The 16,675-nt window shown below is 37.8% G+C and overlaps 2 protein-coding genes across 2 annotated transcripts in view; one reads left to right on the top strand and one right to left on the bottom strand.

Moving 5' to 3' along the window:
* Window positions 1–10,541, top strand: part of LOC113092086 (ataxin-7-like) — a 28,977-nt gene extending 18,436 nt beyond the window's left edge. The window contains exons 7-15 of the mRNA XM_026257684.1: window positions 1,610–1,844; window positions 1,997–2,271; window positions 2,385–2,467; window positions 4,633–4,901; window positions 5,051–5,243; window positions 5,370–5,491; window positions 5,573–6,447; window positions 7,976–8,118; window positions 8,216–10,541. Coding sequence (XP_026113469.1) covers window positions 1,610–1,844; window positions 1,997–2,271; window positions 2,385–2,467; window positions 4,633–4,901; window positions 5,051–5,243; window positions 5,370–5,491; window positions 5,573–6,447; window positions 7,976–8,118; window positions 8,216–8,233 — 2,213 coding nt within the window. The 3' untranslated portion in view covers window positions 8,234–10,541. The remainder of the gene's footprint in view (window positions 1–1,609; window positions 1,845–1,996; window positions 2,272–2,384; window positions 2,468–4,632; window positions 4,902–5,050; window positions 5,244–5,369; window positions 5,492–5,572; window positions 6,448–7,975; window positions 8,119–8,215) is intronic.
* Window positions 10,542–11,333: 792 nt separating this feature from the next.
* LOC113092087 (26S proteasome non-ATPase regulatory subunit 6) lies at window positions 11,334–15,443 on the bottom strand. Its single transcript, XM_026257685.1, has 8 exons — window positions 15,268–15,443; window positions 14,084–14,289; window positions 13,355–13,500; window positions 13,057–13,276; window positions 12,118–12,226; window positions 11,754–11,922; window positions 11,598–11,675; window positions 11,334–11,524 (listed from the first exon to the last, which is right to left on the bottom strand). The coding sequence occupies exons 1-8, from the start codon at window positions 15,410–15,412 to the stop codon at window positions 11,428–11,430; spliced, it is 1,170 nt and encodes a 389-aa protein (XP_026113470.1). The 5' UTR covers window positions 15,413–15,443; the 3' UTR covers window positions 11,334–11,427.
* Window positions 15,444–16,675: the final 1,232 nt, after the last annotated feature.

The raw sequence follows: 16,675 nt of genomic DNA, 5'->3' as shown, positions 1-16,675 counted from the left end.
CAGTCACACTGCATCTCAGTTGATGAGACCAGTTTGCATATACAGTCAGGTCCATATATTTGGACACTGACACAATTTTCATAATTTCGTCTCTGTATGCCACCCGAACACTGAAAAAAAAAAAACCCGATCAAGATGAAATTAAAGTGCAGACTTTAAGTTTTAATTTATATACACAGTCCCCGCATTTTCAGGGGCTCATATTTAATTGGACAAATAAATATAATCATAAATAAAATGTTAATCTTTAATATTTTGTTGAGAATCCTTTGCAGACAATGACTCATAGACATCAACAGAGACTGGGTTTCCTCCTCTGTGATGCTTTGCCAGGGCTGTACTTCAGCGGACTTCAGTTGTTGTTTGTTTGTGGGCATTTGTTCTCCATTTTTGAAAAAAGTACAAACATTTTTCATTTCTACTCTGTGCCAATGTCCACACTTATCATCCTTCTGTTGCATGAGGCTGTTGTTTTTATGTTGGTAGTTCCTGTCGTCATTTGCCAGGTTGCAGTATTTGGTGTACAGTTTCCTTACAACAATCCCAGATTGCTTTTTCAACATGCGCTGGAATGATACTACGGATTGCTGTGGTGTAATTGGGGCTTTGTCGATTGGGACCTTGGTTACTCAAATTGCTGCTGGCCCACTTTCTCAGAGCAGTGACAACATCCCAGCAAATAGCCACAAGCGTCTGTGAGAAATAAATAAGTCAAGGATTTCTTCATGGTGTCCTTTTTTATTTTTATTTATTTTTGGTGTTTTGCTGTAGTTTTATCAGCACAGATAAACACAGGCCAGACATAAGTCTAGACTGTGTGTGTGCGCTTGTGTTTGCCCCCGGTTTGCTGGAGGGCTTCGTCACAAACGCAGGGCCAGAGCAACAGGACTGTGTTTGTGTTTTTGACAGGCAAGTATGGAGAGACCAGAGCATTTGTTAGTGCAGCACAGCGGTTCACCCTTTTGACTAAATGCTCATGCACATTTGTGTCTTGTTATACAATAAGAAAGCAAATGTGTGTATTTAGAAACAGATAGTGTATTGGTGTGTGTCTAAGTATTAATCTACTTGGCTTAACTGCAGGTTAAATCAGCTATCCATTAAAACAGATGGCTTGGACAAAGTGCAAAGCCAGATGAAGATTTCTTTAGTCCAAAAATATGTCAAAACTCAAAAGTTAAACATTTGTTTGCCCTTTGCTTTTATATATTCATTTATTGAAACTCAAAAAATGTTGTTAATTTTTATGTTACAGTCTGTAGATATCGGAGTCGTTATTTGTTAACTGGGAAAAAACTGCAACTTAATTTAAATCTTTAATACTCCAGAATTAACGAAAATGTAAAAATGCAAATAACTTTAAAGTAAAATATGTAGTTATCTTGAAACTATTGCAGCCCACCTTAATTAAAAAATGAAAATGCTATTAGGTGGTAAAAATGCTTGACTTAAGCTTGACTTTTTTTTTATGGTAAAAGATATAAACTATGGTTGTCTTAATATATTAAACTAAATTGGAAAACAAAATCTGAATAAAAATGTATTGGCTTTTGTAGTCAACAAGTTGAGCATTCAAAGAGTAAAATTTTGTGCATTTCTTAACCCTCAGAGAGAAGACACAGCTCCAGCAGCAAGCCCCCAGCCAGCTATGCCGCCCCTGCTGCGTTTGCAAACTCTCGAAGTAAGGGCAGCCTTGGGGGTGGAGTCGGGTTCGGGAGTGGTAGTACACTTGCACGCCCCTCCGTTGTAAACAACAGCACCCCCACTAAAATCTTAAAATCAACCAAAGAGAAGATGCCTCACCGGAAGCCTCACTTCCCCTATAGGGTGCCGCAAGAAGAGAGGTGTGTATGTGTGTTTTGATGGAGTGTAAGTGAATTTAATGTGTAAATCTGTTCTGATAAGCAGCCCATTCTGGCATAACACAAAAGATGTTATCTGAAGCACACCCACCTTTGGTACAATATAAGACTATTTATTTATTTTTCCCCTGCAGCCCAATTCCTACAGTCAAAGGTCCAGAGAAAGGTCTAGAGAAGGTCAATTGGAAGGTGGAATCTTCACCCAAACTCCCCCATGTGCCCACCTCTTCTTCCACTTCCTCCTCCTCTTCCTCCAATACTTTGTCAGGCCTTAACTTCCCCTCCATACCAAAGGCTTCACAGCTGGCCTCTGGTCAGATTCCCAATGGAAAGGGCCACCTCTTGTCCCAAGAAAAGAAACAGGACAGCAGCAGTGCCATTAGCAGAAGACCTTTGTACAAGAGACAAGGTGAATGTTTATATCCTCTGCTATTGTTATGTCACAGAAAATTCTGAGGGGAAAATTATTATTTATTCATTTTTTTACTTGTGTGTTCTGTTATGTTTTTTTCCTTAAATCAGAGCGAGAGTTTAATCCAGATGTCCATTGTGGGGTTATGGATATGACAGCACGTAAGCCATGCACAAGATCCTTAACATGCAAGGTATGCCACCTCCTACACTTTGAAATATATTTTGAGTTGGAATTAAGACTGCACTTTGGACATTTTAATCCCATACAAATAGGCAGTTAATATATATATATTTTTTTTTATTAATATACCAATATAGCATTAATACAAGTAGGCTATATACAGTTGCTGGTCATATAAATAGAATATCATCAAAAAGTTCATTCAAAAAGTGAATGTATTTATATACATTCATTACACACAGACCGATATATTTCAAATGTATATTTCTTTTAATTTTGATGTTTATAACTGACAACTAAGGAAAATCTAAAATTCAGTATCTCAGAACATTAGAATATTGTGAAAAGGTTCAATACTGAAGACACCTGGTGCCACACTCTAATCATCTAATTAACTCAAAACACCTGCAAAGCCTTTAAATGGTCTCTCAGTCTAGTTCTGTATGCTACGCAGTCATGGGGAAGACTGCTGACTTGACAGTTGTCCAAAAGACAACCATTGGTACCTTGCACAAGGAGGGCAAGACACAAAAGGTCTTAATGTCCAAGTACATTAATAGAGAGGCGAAGGGAAGGAAAAGATATGGTAGAAAAAAATTGTACAAGCAATAGGGATAATCTCACCCTGGAGAGGATTGTGAAACAAAACCCATTCAAAATATGGGGGAGATTCACAAAGAATGGACTGCAGCTGGAGTCAGAGCTTCAAGAACCACTGTGCACAGACGTATGCATGGGTTTCAGCTGTTGCATTCCTTGTTTTAAGCCACTCTTGAACAACAGACAGCTTCAGAAGTGTTTCTCTTCAAAAAGGACTGGACTGCTGCTGAGTGGTCCAAAGTTATGTTCTCCAGTGAAAGTAAATGTTGCATTTCCTTTGGAAATCAGGGTCCCAGAGTCTGGAGGAAGAGAGGAGAGGCACACAATCCACGTTTCTTGAGGTCCAGTGTAAAGTTTCCACAGTCAGTGATAGTTTGGGGTGCCATGTCATCTGCTGGTGTTGGTCCACTGTGTTTTCTGAGGTACAAGGTCAACACAGCCATATACCAGGATGTTTTAGAGCACTTCATGCTTCCTGCTGCTGACCAACATTATGCAGATGTGGATTTAATTTCCCAACAGGACTTGCACACAGTGCCAAAGCTACCAGTACCTGGTTTAAGGACCATGGTATCCCTGTTCTTATTTGTTCAGCAAAGTCGCCTGACCTTAACGCCATAGAAAATCTATGGGTTATTGTGAAGAGGAAGATGCGATATGTCAGACCCAAGAATTCAGAAGAGCTGAAGGCCACTATCAGAGCAACCTGGGCTCTCATAACACCTGAGCAGTGCCACAGACTGATCGACTCCATGCCACGCCACATTGCTGCAGTAATCCAGGCAAAAGGAGCCCCAAATAAGTATTGAGTGCTGTACATGCTCATACTTTTCATTTCCATACTTTTTAGTTAGCCAAGATTTCTAAAAATCTTTTCTTTGTATTGGTTTTGTTATACTCAAATTTTCTGAGCTACTGAATTTGGGATTTTCCTTAGTTGTCAGTTATAATCATCAAAATAAAATAAAAATAAACATTTGAAATATCAGTCTGTGTGTAATGAATAAATATAATATACAAGTTTCACTTTTTGAATGGAATTAGTGAAATAAATAAATAAATTATATGACCAGCACCTGCGTGTGTGTGTGTGTATATATATATATATATATATATATATATATATATATATATATATATATATATATATCGTATTTTCCGGACTATAAGTCACACTTTTTTGATAGTTTGTCTGGTCCTGCGACTTTTAGTCAGTGTGACTTATCAAAATTAATTTGACATGAACCAAGAGAAATGAACTAAGAGACATGAACCAAGAGAAAACATTACCATCTACAACCGCGAGAGGGCGCGTAGACGGTAATGTTTTCTCTTGGTTCTAAATAAACGCGACTTATAGTCCAGTGCGATATATGTTTCTTTCCTCATCATGACGTATTTTTGGACTGATGCGATTTATACTCAGGTGTGACTTATAGTCTCAAAAATACGATACGCGTGTGTGTGTGTTTGTATGAGCTTTAGGACCTCCCTAATGTTTAGATTTCTTTGAATATATGAACTAAACATTTAATTGTTTATCTGAACTGTTACTTACCCCCCTTTTATCCACAGACACATTCCATAAGCCAGAGGAGGGCGGTGCTCGGGCGACGGCAACGCTTTGACACGCTTCTCGCTGAGCACAAGAGCAAAGCACGTGACAAGGAGCTGCAGTTCAGGTTGGACCCTTCACACCCAGCACCCCCTCTCAGGGACCCTCACCCTCCCCCCTCCCGCATCTCACAAGACCTTCACCCGGCCTCCCATGGCAATGGCACTGCCGATGCCACTAAGCCTTTGCCCCACAGCAAACCCAAACCTCATAATTCGGGGCTTCCACGGTGAGTTGCTTCCTCCTGGTTTTCCACTATTTACTCTAAACTGGTTTCCTTTTGATTGATTAGCCAAATTTGTTATAGACCTCCAGTTGTTTTTTGTTCGGCTGGTTGACAATGAAGGCAAATGTTAGGGTGCTTTTCTGTGTCTTTAGACTCAACAGTAGTAACTCTCATAGTGGAGGAGACCCAGCCATGGTCCACGACCAGGCCCATCATTCTCACCCAGCCCCTGTTGGCACAGAGACCAGCCACCTCTCCAGTGATGAGGGGGAGAACGAGGAGAGAGAGGAGGCCACAGAGAAACTGGACTGCCATTATTCAGGTTACCACCCACGACCAGCTGCTGTAAGTATAAGAAACATTGTGATCTTAAAGTGATCTTAAAGCCATCCACTTTAAAGTAGGTTTGAGTCAACCTTGATCTGAGAATGTTCAGGACCAAGTGCAAATTCCTTTTCTGCCTCTCATCAGTTCTGCACTTTTGGAAGTCGATTGTACGGTAGAGGTTGTTACGCGTTCGACCGACGCTGGGATCAAGTACGGTGCGCTCTCACCACCATGTTTGACAAGCATGCCAACTCACAATTGTGGAAGTAAGTGTGTTGAGACCCTTTCCTCTTCTCCATTTCTCCATTAAACAAAATCCTTATTATGACTTCTTGCATTTACTTTAGGAAAATCCCTCTGGCGATGGAGAACTCAGCAACAACAGTGACAACCTCTCACCGGACAAGCACAAACTCCCATTCTTCCTCATCCTCCTCCATTTCTGCAGGGTTTCTCAGCTTGTCCTCACCACCGCCTTATGACAGCAAGCCAGTCCTGTCATATGGCACCACCCTGAATGCCCGCTCTTCTCCACAAGCCTCCTCCACTGAGCAGCCCGCCTACAGTAGCACTTCTAGACAAGTGTCAGCCTCATCACCCCAGATGCCTTCAGCCCACTCGTCCTCGCTACCCTCATTGGGCTCCAACAGACCCCTTAAATCCCGATCCGGTACAAAGTCCTTTAAGGCTCGGGAGCCATCCTCCAGCCTAAGTAACTCTGTCATCAAGGGCAGTACCAACAGCAGTGCTAGCATCAGCGGTAGTCTCAGTTCAGGCAAGAAGCGGAAAAATAGTTCCCTGCATACCACCAATAGCACTTACACCTCTGACTCCTTCTCATCCTCATCTTTTAAGAAGAACTGTGCGGTAAACTCGGTTAGCCTTGGCAGTGCCTACCACACATCGCTTGCCTCCACCCCCTCTTCATCTTCATCGTCATCAACGTTGTCATCATCCCACAGTGGGGTTTACAGCGTGGGGGTAAATTGCACCCCAGGCAGGGCCAACTCTTTGAGCTTGAAGCAGGATTCGACAGGACGTGGCCCTCCCTCAGGCAGTCCAGCTGAGTCCATTAAACGCATGAGCGTAGTGATGAACAGCAGTGACTCCACCCTCTCCCTCGGGCCATTTGTTCACCAGAGCAGCGATCATCATGCAGATTCACGTCTAGAAGCCAAAAGGAGGAAGGGCTCACCTGGCTCTAGTAGCCTCAACAGCACAGGTGCATAAACCTTGTTTTTTACTTATTTATTGTTTTAATCCAGATTCCTGTTTCATTTCAGATTTGATCTAGATTCTGTTTAATCATATTTTGGTTTCAGTCCAGTTTGTTTAATTTCAGTTTAGTTCTAATACTATTTACTATTATTCCAGGTTCTTTTTAATTTCTTTAAACGTTTTTTGAAAGCATTCATTTGGTTTAGTTTAGTTTTTTTTTTTTTTTTTTTGATTCAAATGAATCAGTTTGTTTGTTTACTTTTCAGTTTTAATCCAGATTGATGTATGAAATTTAAGTATTAATTCAGTTTCAGTTTCATTCCAGTTTTAATTTGGTTTCTGTTTTAATTTTAATTTTAGTTTTAATCCCATTATGTTTAATCTCAGTTTAGTTTTGTTCTGGGTTCTGTGTCATTTCACATTAGTATCAATCCCTTTTTTTTTTAAATCTTTTAGTTTTCATCAAGTTTCTATTTCAGTTAATTTTAGTATAAATTCAGTTTCTGTTACAGAAACTGGTAGATTTATTACAGGTAGATTTAATTTGTTTTTTGTTTTATTTCGGTTTAGTTTTAATCCAGTTTCTGTTTCACTTTAGTATGAATCAAATTCTAGGTTCAAATTAATAACTTTGATCTGGTTTCTTTTTAGTATTTATCCATTTTCTATTTCAGTTATTTAATTTTGCTCTCTGCTTCATTTCAGTTTAGTCTCAATCTAAATTTTAATTTCTTCTCAGTTTGGCTTGTCATTTTTTTCCGTTGTGTCCAATGTCAATTTAGTAATAATCTATTTTTCTTTCTATTTTATTTCCATTTAGTTGTGATCTGGTTTCTGTGTCATGTCACATTAGGATCAACCCCATTTCTGTTTCATCTTTGTTTAGTTTTGATCTAGTTTCTATTTCACTTCATTTTAGTTTTAATCCAGTTTCTGTTTATTTTCCAGTTAATTTTTTGTTTAGTTTTAATCACATTATTATTATTTTATCTGGTTTTAGTTTTGGATTTCTGTTTCACTTTGGTGTTAATCCAGTATTAGATTCTGGCTTTTGTTTAGTTTTAATCCAGACAGTTTAATGCCTTTTTAGTTTTTATCCATTTTCTGTTTAATTTCAGTTAATTGAATTTAGCGGTTTCATTTCATTTTAGTTTCAACCTAAATTTCTATTTCATCTCAAACTGGCTTCAATCCTTTTTTTTCATTGCCTAATATCATTTTAGTAATATTCTAGTCTCTCTTTCTATTCTATTTCAGTTTAGGTGTGATCTGGTTTCTGGGACATTTCACATTAGTCTCAATTCTGTTTCATCTTGGTTTAGTTTTTTTACACTTCACCACTCTTCAAAGTTTACTTCATACAGAGCTGTCAGAGTGATTAGTCTATCTTTTTTAGCATTTACATTATTGTATAAAGTCCTAAAACACTATGAGCCCAAAATCACTTGTACTGTAGACTTGACATTATTATATGCCGTTTGCTTGATTTCAAAGTGCTGTCTCTTATTCAGATTTTGTAATGACTTTGACAGTGTCAGGAGCAGGAGTGGGAGGAGGACAAGGTCCTGGCAGGCCCAAAATGGCCAAGTCTCCATCAATCAACAACATCCACAGCAAGCACGTTCGCTCTATACCTGGACCCCCAGGGCTCCCTAACAATTCACTCATACATCAGGTTAGCTTGTTTTCCTTCCCCGTTTTAGTTTAGAATGTAATATCGTCTCTTTCCTCTTAGACATTACATTTGCGTACTCTTGTGTGTTTTCCCATAGCCAAAGGCTCGTCCCTGACACAGGTGAGGAGGCTCTGAGCATGCTGAGCAGTAGGCTGGACCCAGAGCTCCCTCAGCCCCCTCATGTCACTCTGCACGAGGCCTTCTTTTTCTCTTACTCTTCCCACAATCCTCAGGGTGGAATGCACACTGGGTGGCCCATTGATGTCCTTCGTGAGGATTTCCTCCCAAAGCCATGCAGGGGCACTCTCCGGGGATAGGATAATAAGCCAGAGAGATACAGTTCTCCTGTCGGAGGTTATAATGAATCTATACAATGCACCATTGGGTACAAAGCCTGCTGCGTAGAGCATGAGCTGCCCAGCCTGAGCACTTGCGCTGGGGTCAGAACAGGTACAGATTTGAGCTGGTGCGTAGCCTCGCCAACACTACCAAGCATAGGACAGATGTGCGACGTGAACAAGATGAGTGGCTTTACTGATATTCTTCAGTATGTTAGCTTGAAGGTGTGGACATACGAGAACATACTGGACATACTGGAAACTGTAATCCTACTCAGCCTTGGAGGAAGTGTACAGGAGAGCAACATCCCTGAAGTTAGACACACAGTCAACTTAAGTTAGTCATACACATGATCTCTCACTGGAAGGCTGTATTAGATTGAGCTAAACTCACTGCGGATACAGATAGACATGACAGGAGTGGAGTTTCAAAATGAGCAACCTAAACTTAAAGATTATGCAAACTAGACATTTTTTAGACCAAATTTTGTTTACAGGTTAGCAGATGTATAGCAAACAGAACAAGATATTTATCATATACAATTTTCCATTTATTTTTGAAAAGTGTTCAATTAGATTTTGTTTTATTTCAAGGGGATTTTTTTTTTGACTTCTTTCAGATAAGCTAAAAGAGAGTTCTTTTAGGCTGATTTATTGCAATTTCTTTTTTACAGAACAATCCAACCCCTAAATCAAACTCTGAACACCTTGTATTAACTCGAAAGCACTAGTTTTTGGTGTTGCCTAGCCTAGCATGTCTTTACTGAATCCTGAGCAACAGTCGTCTCTTGAAGCTCCAGAAAACACTGTAATCCTCTTAAAAAACCATGCCTTGGACAACACAGATATTTTAGGTACATTAAGGGCTTGATTCAGTGAACCTTTTAGCACATGCAAAAATTGCTCGTGTCAGAGCAAAATGAGAGACGGCAGGTGATGCTTCATCTCATCTACCCATCGTAGCACTAAAGAAACATGTGCTGTAATCTTAATGTACTCAAATCTGCAGTCTCGCTCACATGATTGTAGGAGAGTTTCCTAGTGAAGATGCCTTAGGCATGATATCGTTTCAGTCTCAGAAAGGGGCTCGTGGCTAGTTGGCGTTGAGCCATAGACCAACATGACAGACACACTATCATCTCAGCAATGGAGTAGACATCTACACGACTCTCAATACTGTGAACTAGTCTGGCCAGCACCATCTCATCCAATAACCACTACCTTATACTGCGACTGAACGTTCCTGCATTGATCCCACACAAGCTTTTTTTTCTTTGTGCCCCTAAAGAGGTTAGTAGCTAGTCATTCTGATTAATTCTCATTTCCACTGTGGGTCTGGCAACTTAAACGCAATAGATCCTTCTTTGGCTCATTAATCTTCATAAGGATCTTGAGGTGGATTTTGTTGTGTAAGTTGAGGCTTCTCTTTAAAACTCCTGTAAATTACTGAACTCCACTGATGTCAGTCAGCAATGGTCGCTGAGAAGTAGAGCATGTTTTTTTCTCGTGTATTTTTTTTTCCCTTCAGCTTTTTCGTACACAAAACCGAATTCAAATATTGAAGTATCCCTATTTGAGAATACATATTTTGTTAAAGAATTGTACATATGGAGATGTATTTTTGCACAAGCATTTTCGTAAACGATTTTTGGTACAATTGAGATCGTTATTATTTATTTAGTAAACGGAAACATTCTAAGGTTATTAGAAGTGGTTCACTGCCAAGTTGATAATGCAATACGCCACTCTATCCAAACACAGCTTCTTGTTAGTCGCACGCCGAGTTCCCCGACAGATTGTTGCCACAGTAGTGGAAAAATCATCCACCGTACACTATATTGTTTTCTAGGTGTCAATAGTGCTTCTTTTCCCTCATGGTCAGAGAATGTGATTAAAATGGCCCGTTTAACTGTGCAAAAGATTTCTGGCTGGCTGATGTATTTTGTAGGACTTTTCTAGCTGGATGAGGAAACCATACAGTTGTACAGTGCAAATTGTGCACCACTGTTGCCAAACTTTGTAATTGGATACACTGCTTTTTAATTACTTATTCATTTGCTTTTAACACCGACAAAAAAAAAAAAAGAGAGAAAGTGCCTGAATTAGTTTCTCATCGACTGTTGTTAAGGCAGAGCTTTTTATTTCATGTATACTTTTCACAGTACTTGAATGTTATTTAAGGGTTAAAATTGTTTTTATACCTGCCTAGGAATCTCACACATCGCCCTTTTCCCTTTCAATTGGAGCGGAAACTCTGATTGATGAAATGCATGGCAGAGTAACACTTACTTGACTGACATGAGAAAAGCATCTTAGCTGTCCCTTGTATTCTTTTATGACTACTTTTGATATTAGAAATTTTCAAAGCGAGAGGGAAAGATATTTTTGTGGCCAAGTCGGTGATTTCAACCAGTGTTTTAGGCAGATACATGTACTGTTTACCTTGAAATTGTAACTCCACTGTTTTCAGACCATGAAAGCTTTGTGAAGCTGTTTGATTAATCACCACAGATCTGGAATGTGAATCAAAGATGATAAACGCAGTTTGCTTTTGGGGAAGAAGCCTCTACATATAAAATGTACAAGTGTGTATATTTTGATTTTTTTTTTTTCTTTGTCTCTTTTTGTATACATATTCAAAAATAATTTGATCAGCTGGACTTTTGTGTGTTAGCTGCTATGTAATTCATGAACAAACAGTAGGGTAGATTTACTTCATATTTAAAGAAAGATTGTATAGTATATTTGTTTTGTAACAAGTTTCTGTAAATATATAAAAAAGAAAAAATAATTTATACAGTTATTTATAAGAAAAATGTCTCCGCCTCAGTTTTTTTTTTCCCCCAGTTGCTCACACACCAAAGAAAAACTCAAATGTTTCCTCCAATACAGTTTTATTATATTCTGTACATAAAACAAGTCCCGTTCACAAGAAAAGATGAGTATCGATCAGACGTCATATGCATGTTGACTACATGTTGATCACTCTGGACAGCTTCTGCACTCTGTTCAGCAGGAGATCACCCTTCTTTATGGTTTCCTGGTACTGCCAGTTCTTACTATCAGGTCTGTAGAGAAAAAATAAATAAATGCATTTGGCTAACTATATCTCCAACAGAGATTTAAATGACCGGTCCTCACCTGTTGGTTTCCACAATCTCATTGACTTTGTCGATCTTGCAATGTAAACGTCCTGCAGCGATAAATCGCGACAGCTCCCTTGGGAAAGAAAAAGACCAAAGTGAGCGCAAAATAATGACTATTTACATAGTTGTTTATTTGACCACGGGAGCGTACTGGTCAATGAACTCTGTGCTGACTCCGAACGCTTCGGCCATGTATCCCAGCGTGAGAGAGCGGTAGGATTCCAGGAGCTGGCTGTAGGCCAGGATTCGCATCTCTCGGACATAGTAACGGTAATGAGGAGCAAACAACCAGTCTTGCTTCATCTCCTGTTCCACTCGAGCTAAAGACGAGAAACATGGAACCTCTGAGTCCAAACATTTTAAACAATAACAGACCAGCAGACTTAGAGAAGCACTTTCAACAAACATGGCAAATAAATAACAACGTTCATCTTAAAACAGAACGTGGCTTGTTAAGCAATAACATATTTTCCTCAATCGTTCTTTAAAGTCTCCACTGCCAATATTTCACTTACCTAATGACTGAAAGAATACAGAATAACGGCACTCGTAGAGAGAGAAGAGGTACTGACGGACAGCAGGTAAACTGTGTAGCACCTCCAAGATCTCAGCACCTTTAATTACCTGAAAGACCAGACATTTCATCATTTCATGCATAAGGTTATTACTATTCGATTTAATTGTTTTTATAAGGTTAATTCTTTTATATAACACATATACAGGAAGTCCTTTCCTAGCAGAAAACTTTCTGAATTTCACACTTGCAATGTTCGAACAAGCTAAAGCTATTTGTGTTGCTCTGGATAAGAGTGTCTGCAAAATGCATTAAATATATATAAAAAGCAGGAGTTTTCAAACTGGTCCTGCATCCTTAAACCTTAATGAGGAGACAATGTAAAATATCTATATTTAGGTCTGTCAAAGTTAATTTTTTTATTATTGTGCTTTCTAATGATTGGTCTAAAATCATGACATTAACCATGCTTGTTTAATTATTTTAATAAATTCTGAAGGTCTGCATGATTTTTATTATTATTTTCATATTTCTAAAGAGGTCTCATGCTCACTAAAGCTGCATTTTTAAATAAATGTAAAAAAAAAAATTATAAAGTTTTTTTTTTTTTTCAAATATTAAATAAATCTTGATTTTAATATGTTTTCAAATGTAACTTATTCCTGCGGACATTCTAATTTGCAGATTTGGTGCTCAAGACACATTTAGTGAAGTGTTGAAACAGGTCCTGCTTACCATTTTAAAATTATAATTCTTTGATTAATAAAAAGTACAATTCAGTTCAATCTTTAGCAACATTATTTTTACTGTCAATTCTGATCAATTTTATGTATCCTTATTGAATAAGAGAATTAATTTATTTTCCCAAAACAAACAAAAAAAACATAAAACCTTTGAAAAGTATTGTATATATATTGTTTTTTTAGGCTAAACAGATCACCTTCTCTCTCAGGTCCGGCCTCTTGAGAGCGATCATACACACATACACAGTGTACGTGACGAACGTCTTGTAGTCCATAAGCTCATATGAGGTGAATGTGGAGACCGTATCCAGAAAGAGCTCCGCTGCCTGCTTGAAATCCCGAATGGCCACGCAGTAGAGGCCCTGATACACCTTCAGACGATTCCTCCGGTCCCAGTCACCACCTTCTTCAATCAAACTGTTCATTCATGCAGAGTTCAAGTGTCAGGCCAACATTCGAGGGTGACATGGATTTGTTAAATAAACAAGTCTGTACCTTTTGGCTTTCTCAGTGTTGCGGGTGATGAGGTCATTGTCCATATAAAACAGGCCAATCCTCAGCAGGTAGAAAACAATGTCTAAGCGATGACCAAGAGCAACGGTCTTGTCATAAGTCTTCCTGAAGGCGGTCAGGGCCCCTTCCTAAACGAAAGACAGAAATATTATCAATGGGTATAAGGATAAAATGTGTGGGTAAGAAGCTAAACAGATAAAAAGCAGAAAATCAAATATATAGACATATGTAACCAAACTTAAAAATATATTATCTCCATTCAAAATCTTTTTGGTTTCAAAATGTTTGAATTAGTAAGACTGAAGAATGTAATTAAGTGTTAAGGAGACTTCTTTATCAAACAAATGCTGTTCTTTTGAACTTTCTATACATCAAAGAAACCTTCTGTAACCTGCTTTTCACAAAGTATTAAGCATTATAAATATAAACCGTTTTCAACTTCGATAATAAATATTTCTTGAGCACCAAATCAGCATATTAAAATGATTTTTTTTAAGCACCAGTGAAGACACTGAAGACTGGAGTAATGGTGATAAAAATTCATTTTTGCAACAGAAATAAAACTTTTCAAAATATATTAAAATAAACACATTTCACAATATTACTGTTTTACTGTATTTCTAACAAATAAATGCAGTCATGGTGAGCATAAGAGATGACTTTCAAAAACATCATTTATTATTTAGCGTGACTGAATTCATGAATTCACACCTTGTCACCGATGCGGATGAGATATTCAGCTTTGGCCATCATGGCATCTCTGATCTCACTCTCTCCCTGGTTCTTCTCAGCATCTTCCAAAACATCATCCAGCCTTTTCACTTCGTCCTCATTTGCTTTCTTCATCTTACTCAACAGATCCGTGTCCACCGGCCATTTCAGCTCTTTACACAGGGCTTCATAGTACGGGGCCATATCTACAAAACACAATCACAACATCGTTACATTCACATTTGAGGTGTTTCACTTAGATCTAATTAGAAATGAGAGAATCATAATTGTACCAGTTTGAACCTATGTTTGTAATCTAGACTTTGAATTACTCTCAAGCAGAGTTGGGTGTAACTAATTACTAAGATATTAGTTACTGTAATTTACTTACTCTTCCCTTGAAAATGTAAAGTAAGGGATTATACTGTAATTTAATTACAATTACTTCCTATGTAATTGAATTTAATACAGTGTAGAAATGAATAAATACAATACAATAGTGGATTTAACATCAAAATATTAAGTTTAACCTTAAAATGTTTGGTGTTTATGTACCCTTCTCACTTTAAATACTTTGGTGAATTAACATTGGCAACACTTAAGTGTCCAATTCTTATTATTCACTTGTTAGCAATAATATAACTGGGATATTGTCTGTTTATTATTACATATTAGTGTCTTATTCTGCAAGACCGTATTAACCCTACCCAAATCTTAAACTTAACAACTACTTTAATACGTACTGATAAACAGTAATTAGGAGTATTTTAAGGCAAGTCACAGTAATAGTGAGAAGATGTAATTAGTAACTGGTAACGTTAATTTTTTTTTTTTTTTTTAGATTAATTTAGATTAGATTAACCCAACGCTGTTTTCAAGAATAAACGAAAACTGTGACAACGGTTCCTGGTTTACGCTATATCATAATAAAGCAATTAAGAAAACTAACAATGGACATTCAAAAGTGCAAGAAGACGAAATGTGTTCGATGAAAACAACCAAACACTTTAGCAGCTAATGAACTAGCATGCTAACGCTACTTGGCTTAGCCTGTCAGCTAACTAAACCTCAAGAGGCTGGGAAGTTACCAAGCTCGTGCATATAACGTTACTGCAGTGGTAACGTTAGAGTAACGCTGACAAATATCTGCTAAACGAGCAGCATGTGTGAGCGAATGAACTCACTGTTGAGTTTGATGGCGTCCATCAGCTCGCTCTTCACTTTAGCATCCTGTCTGTGATCATTCAGAGTCAGTAAAAACTTCAGCTGAGCTATTCTCAGATTGGGGTTTTTAGGTAAACCCTCTTCCTCCAGGTTTTCCAAAGGCATTTTTGCAGAGTTAAAAGAGACCAGAGGAGGACGGGAGTCTAGGTTTAGCCTGGGAGCGACAATGATGACTACGGGGAAATCTAAACAAAAAAAAAAAGTGTAAATTCACTTCCTCTTGCTCGAGACATCAACGCAGGGAAAAGACAGTCTAACAAAGAGAAAACAACGTAACAAAAATAATAACACTGCCCTCATCTGGTTGTATGTCATATTGGGGTTTTCAATCTTTAATGCCACTGACAAAAATCAATTTAAGAAATTTGTGTCTACTCAATGAAGAAGGCCTACTTAATTTTTTAACACAGTAATTTTTTTATGTATTTGTTTCTTTCTATCTATATTAACTTTAGTTACTCAAATTCATAAGATTTTATATATATATTATATATATATATATATATATATATAAACACATGTGGAATTATATATGGAATTATATACATAACAAAAAAGTGTGAAACAACTGAAAACATGTCGTGTTTTAGGTTTCTCAAAGTAGCCACCTTTTGCTTTGATTACTGCTATGCTCACTCTTGGCATTCTCTTGATGAGCTTCAAGAGGTAGTCACCTGAAATGGTCTTCCAACAGTCTTGAAGGAGTTCCCCGAGAGATGCTTAGCACTTGTTGGCCCTTTTGCCTTCTGTCTGCGGTCCAGCTCACCCCTAAACCATCTGGATTGGGTTCAGGTCCGGTGACTGTGGAGGCCAGGTCATCTGGCGCAGCACCCCATCACTCTCCTTCTTGCTCAAATAGCTCTAGATGCCTTCAGTGTGACTCTACAATTTTTATAGTCATGAAAATAAAGAAAACTCTTTGAATGAGAAGGTGTGTCCAAACTTTTGGTCTGTACTATATATATATTTATATTTTTATATTATATATATATATAATAATTTTTTTTTTTTTTTTTGTATTGTTATTTTTTATTTTTATTTTATTTTATCTGACAAATGCAGATACATAAATAGACAGCAAGCTTTTAAAAGACAAAATGTGACGAGTCATTCTTGTGTCAAAAATTAATCAAAATGCCTAACGGAGATGACACTGTATTTATTGAAGAGAAGCAGTGGAGCTTCATGGACACAAGAAGATACACGAAGAAAAGCATGAAGAGCGTGTTGCAGGAACTGGTAGGAACTTGTTATTTAAATATATCGCCAGATCTTTAAAATTAGATGAAATCTGAATTCATATAGAAGAATTAAAGAATTGTTGTCTCTTATATTTCAAACAAATAACCATAATGGTAAAGCTAAGTA

This window comes from Carassius auratus, unplaced genomic scaffold (assembly GCF_003368295.1).
Source record: "Carassius auratus strain Wakin unplaced genomic scaffold, ASM336829v1 scaf_tig00214455, whole genome shotgun sequence".
In the NCBI taxonomy this organism is placed as follows: domain Eukaryota; kingdom Metazoa; phylum Chordata; class Actinopteri; order Cypriniformes; family Cyprinidae; genus Carassius; species Carassius auratus.
This window is presented reverse-complemented; position numbering and strand designations above follow the sequence as displayed.

What these genes read in the sequence shown, in the direction of transcription:
- LOC113092087 (XM_026257685.1), bottom strand. Translation starts at nt 15,412, where the DNA reads ATGCCTTTGGAAAACCTGGAGGAAGAGGGTTTACCTAAAAACCCCAAT. An exon ending in TCATCCGCATCGGTGACAAG is followed by an intron (nt 13,501 to 14,083) that starts GTGTGAATTCAT and finishes TCTTTCGTTTAG; the next exon opens with GAAGGGGCCCTGACCGCCTT. An exon ending in GAGATTGTGGAAACCAACAG is followed by an intron (nt 11,525 to 11,597) that starts GTGAGGACCGGT and finishes TTTTCTCTACAG; the next exon opens with ACCTGATAGTAAGAACTGGC.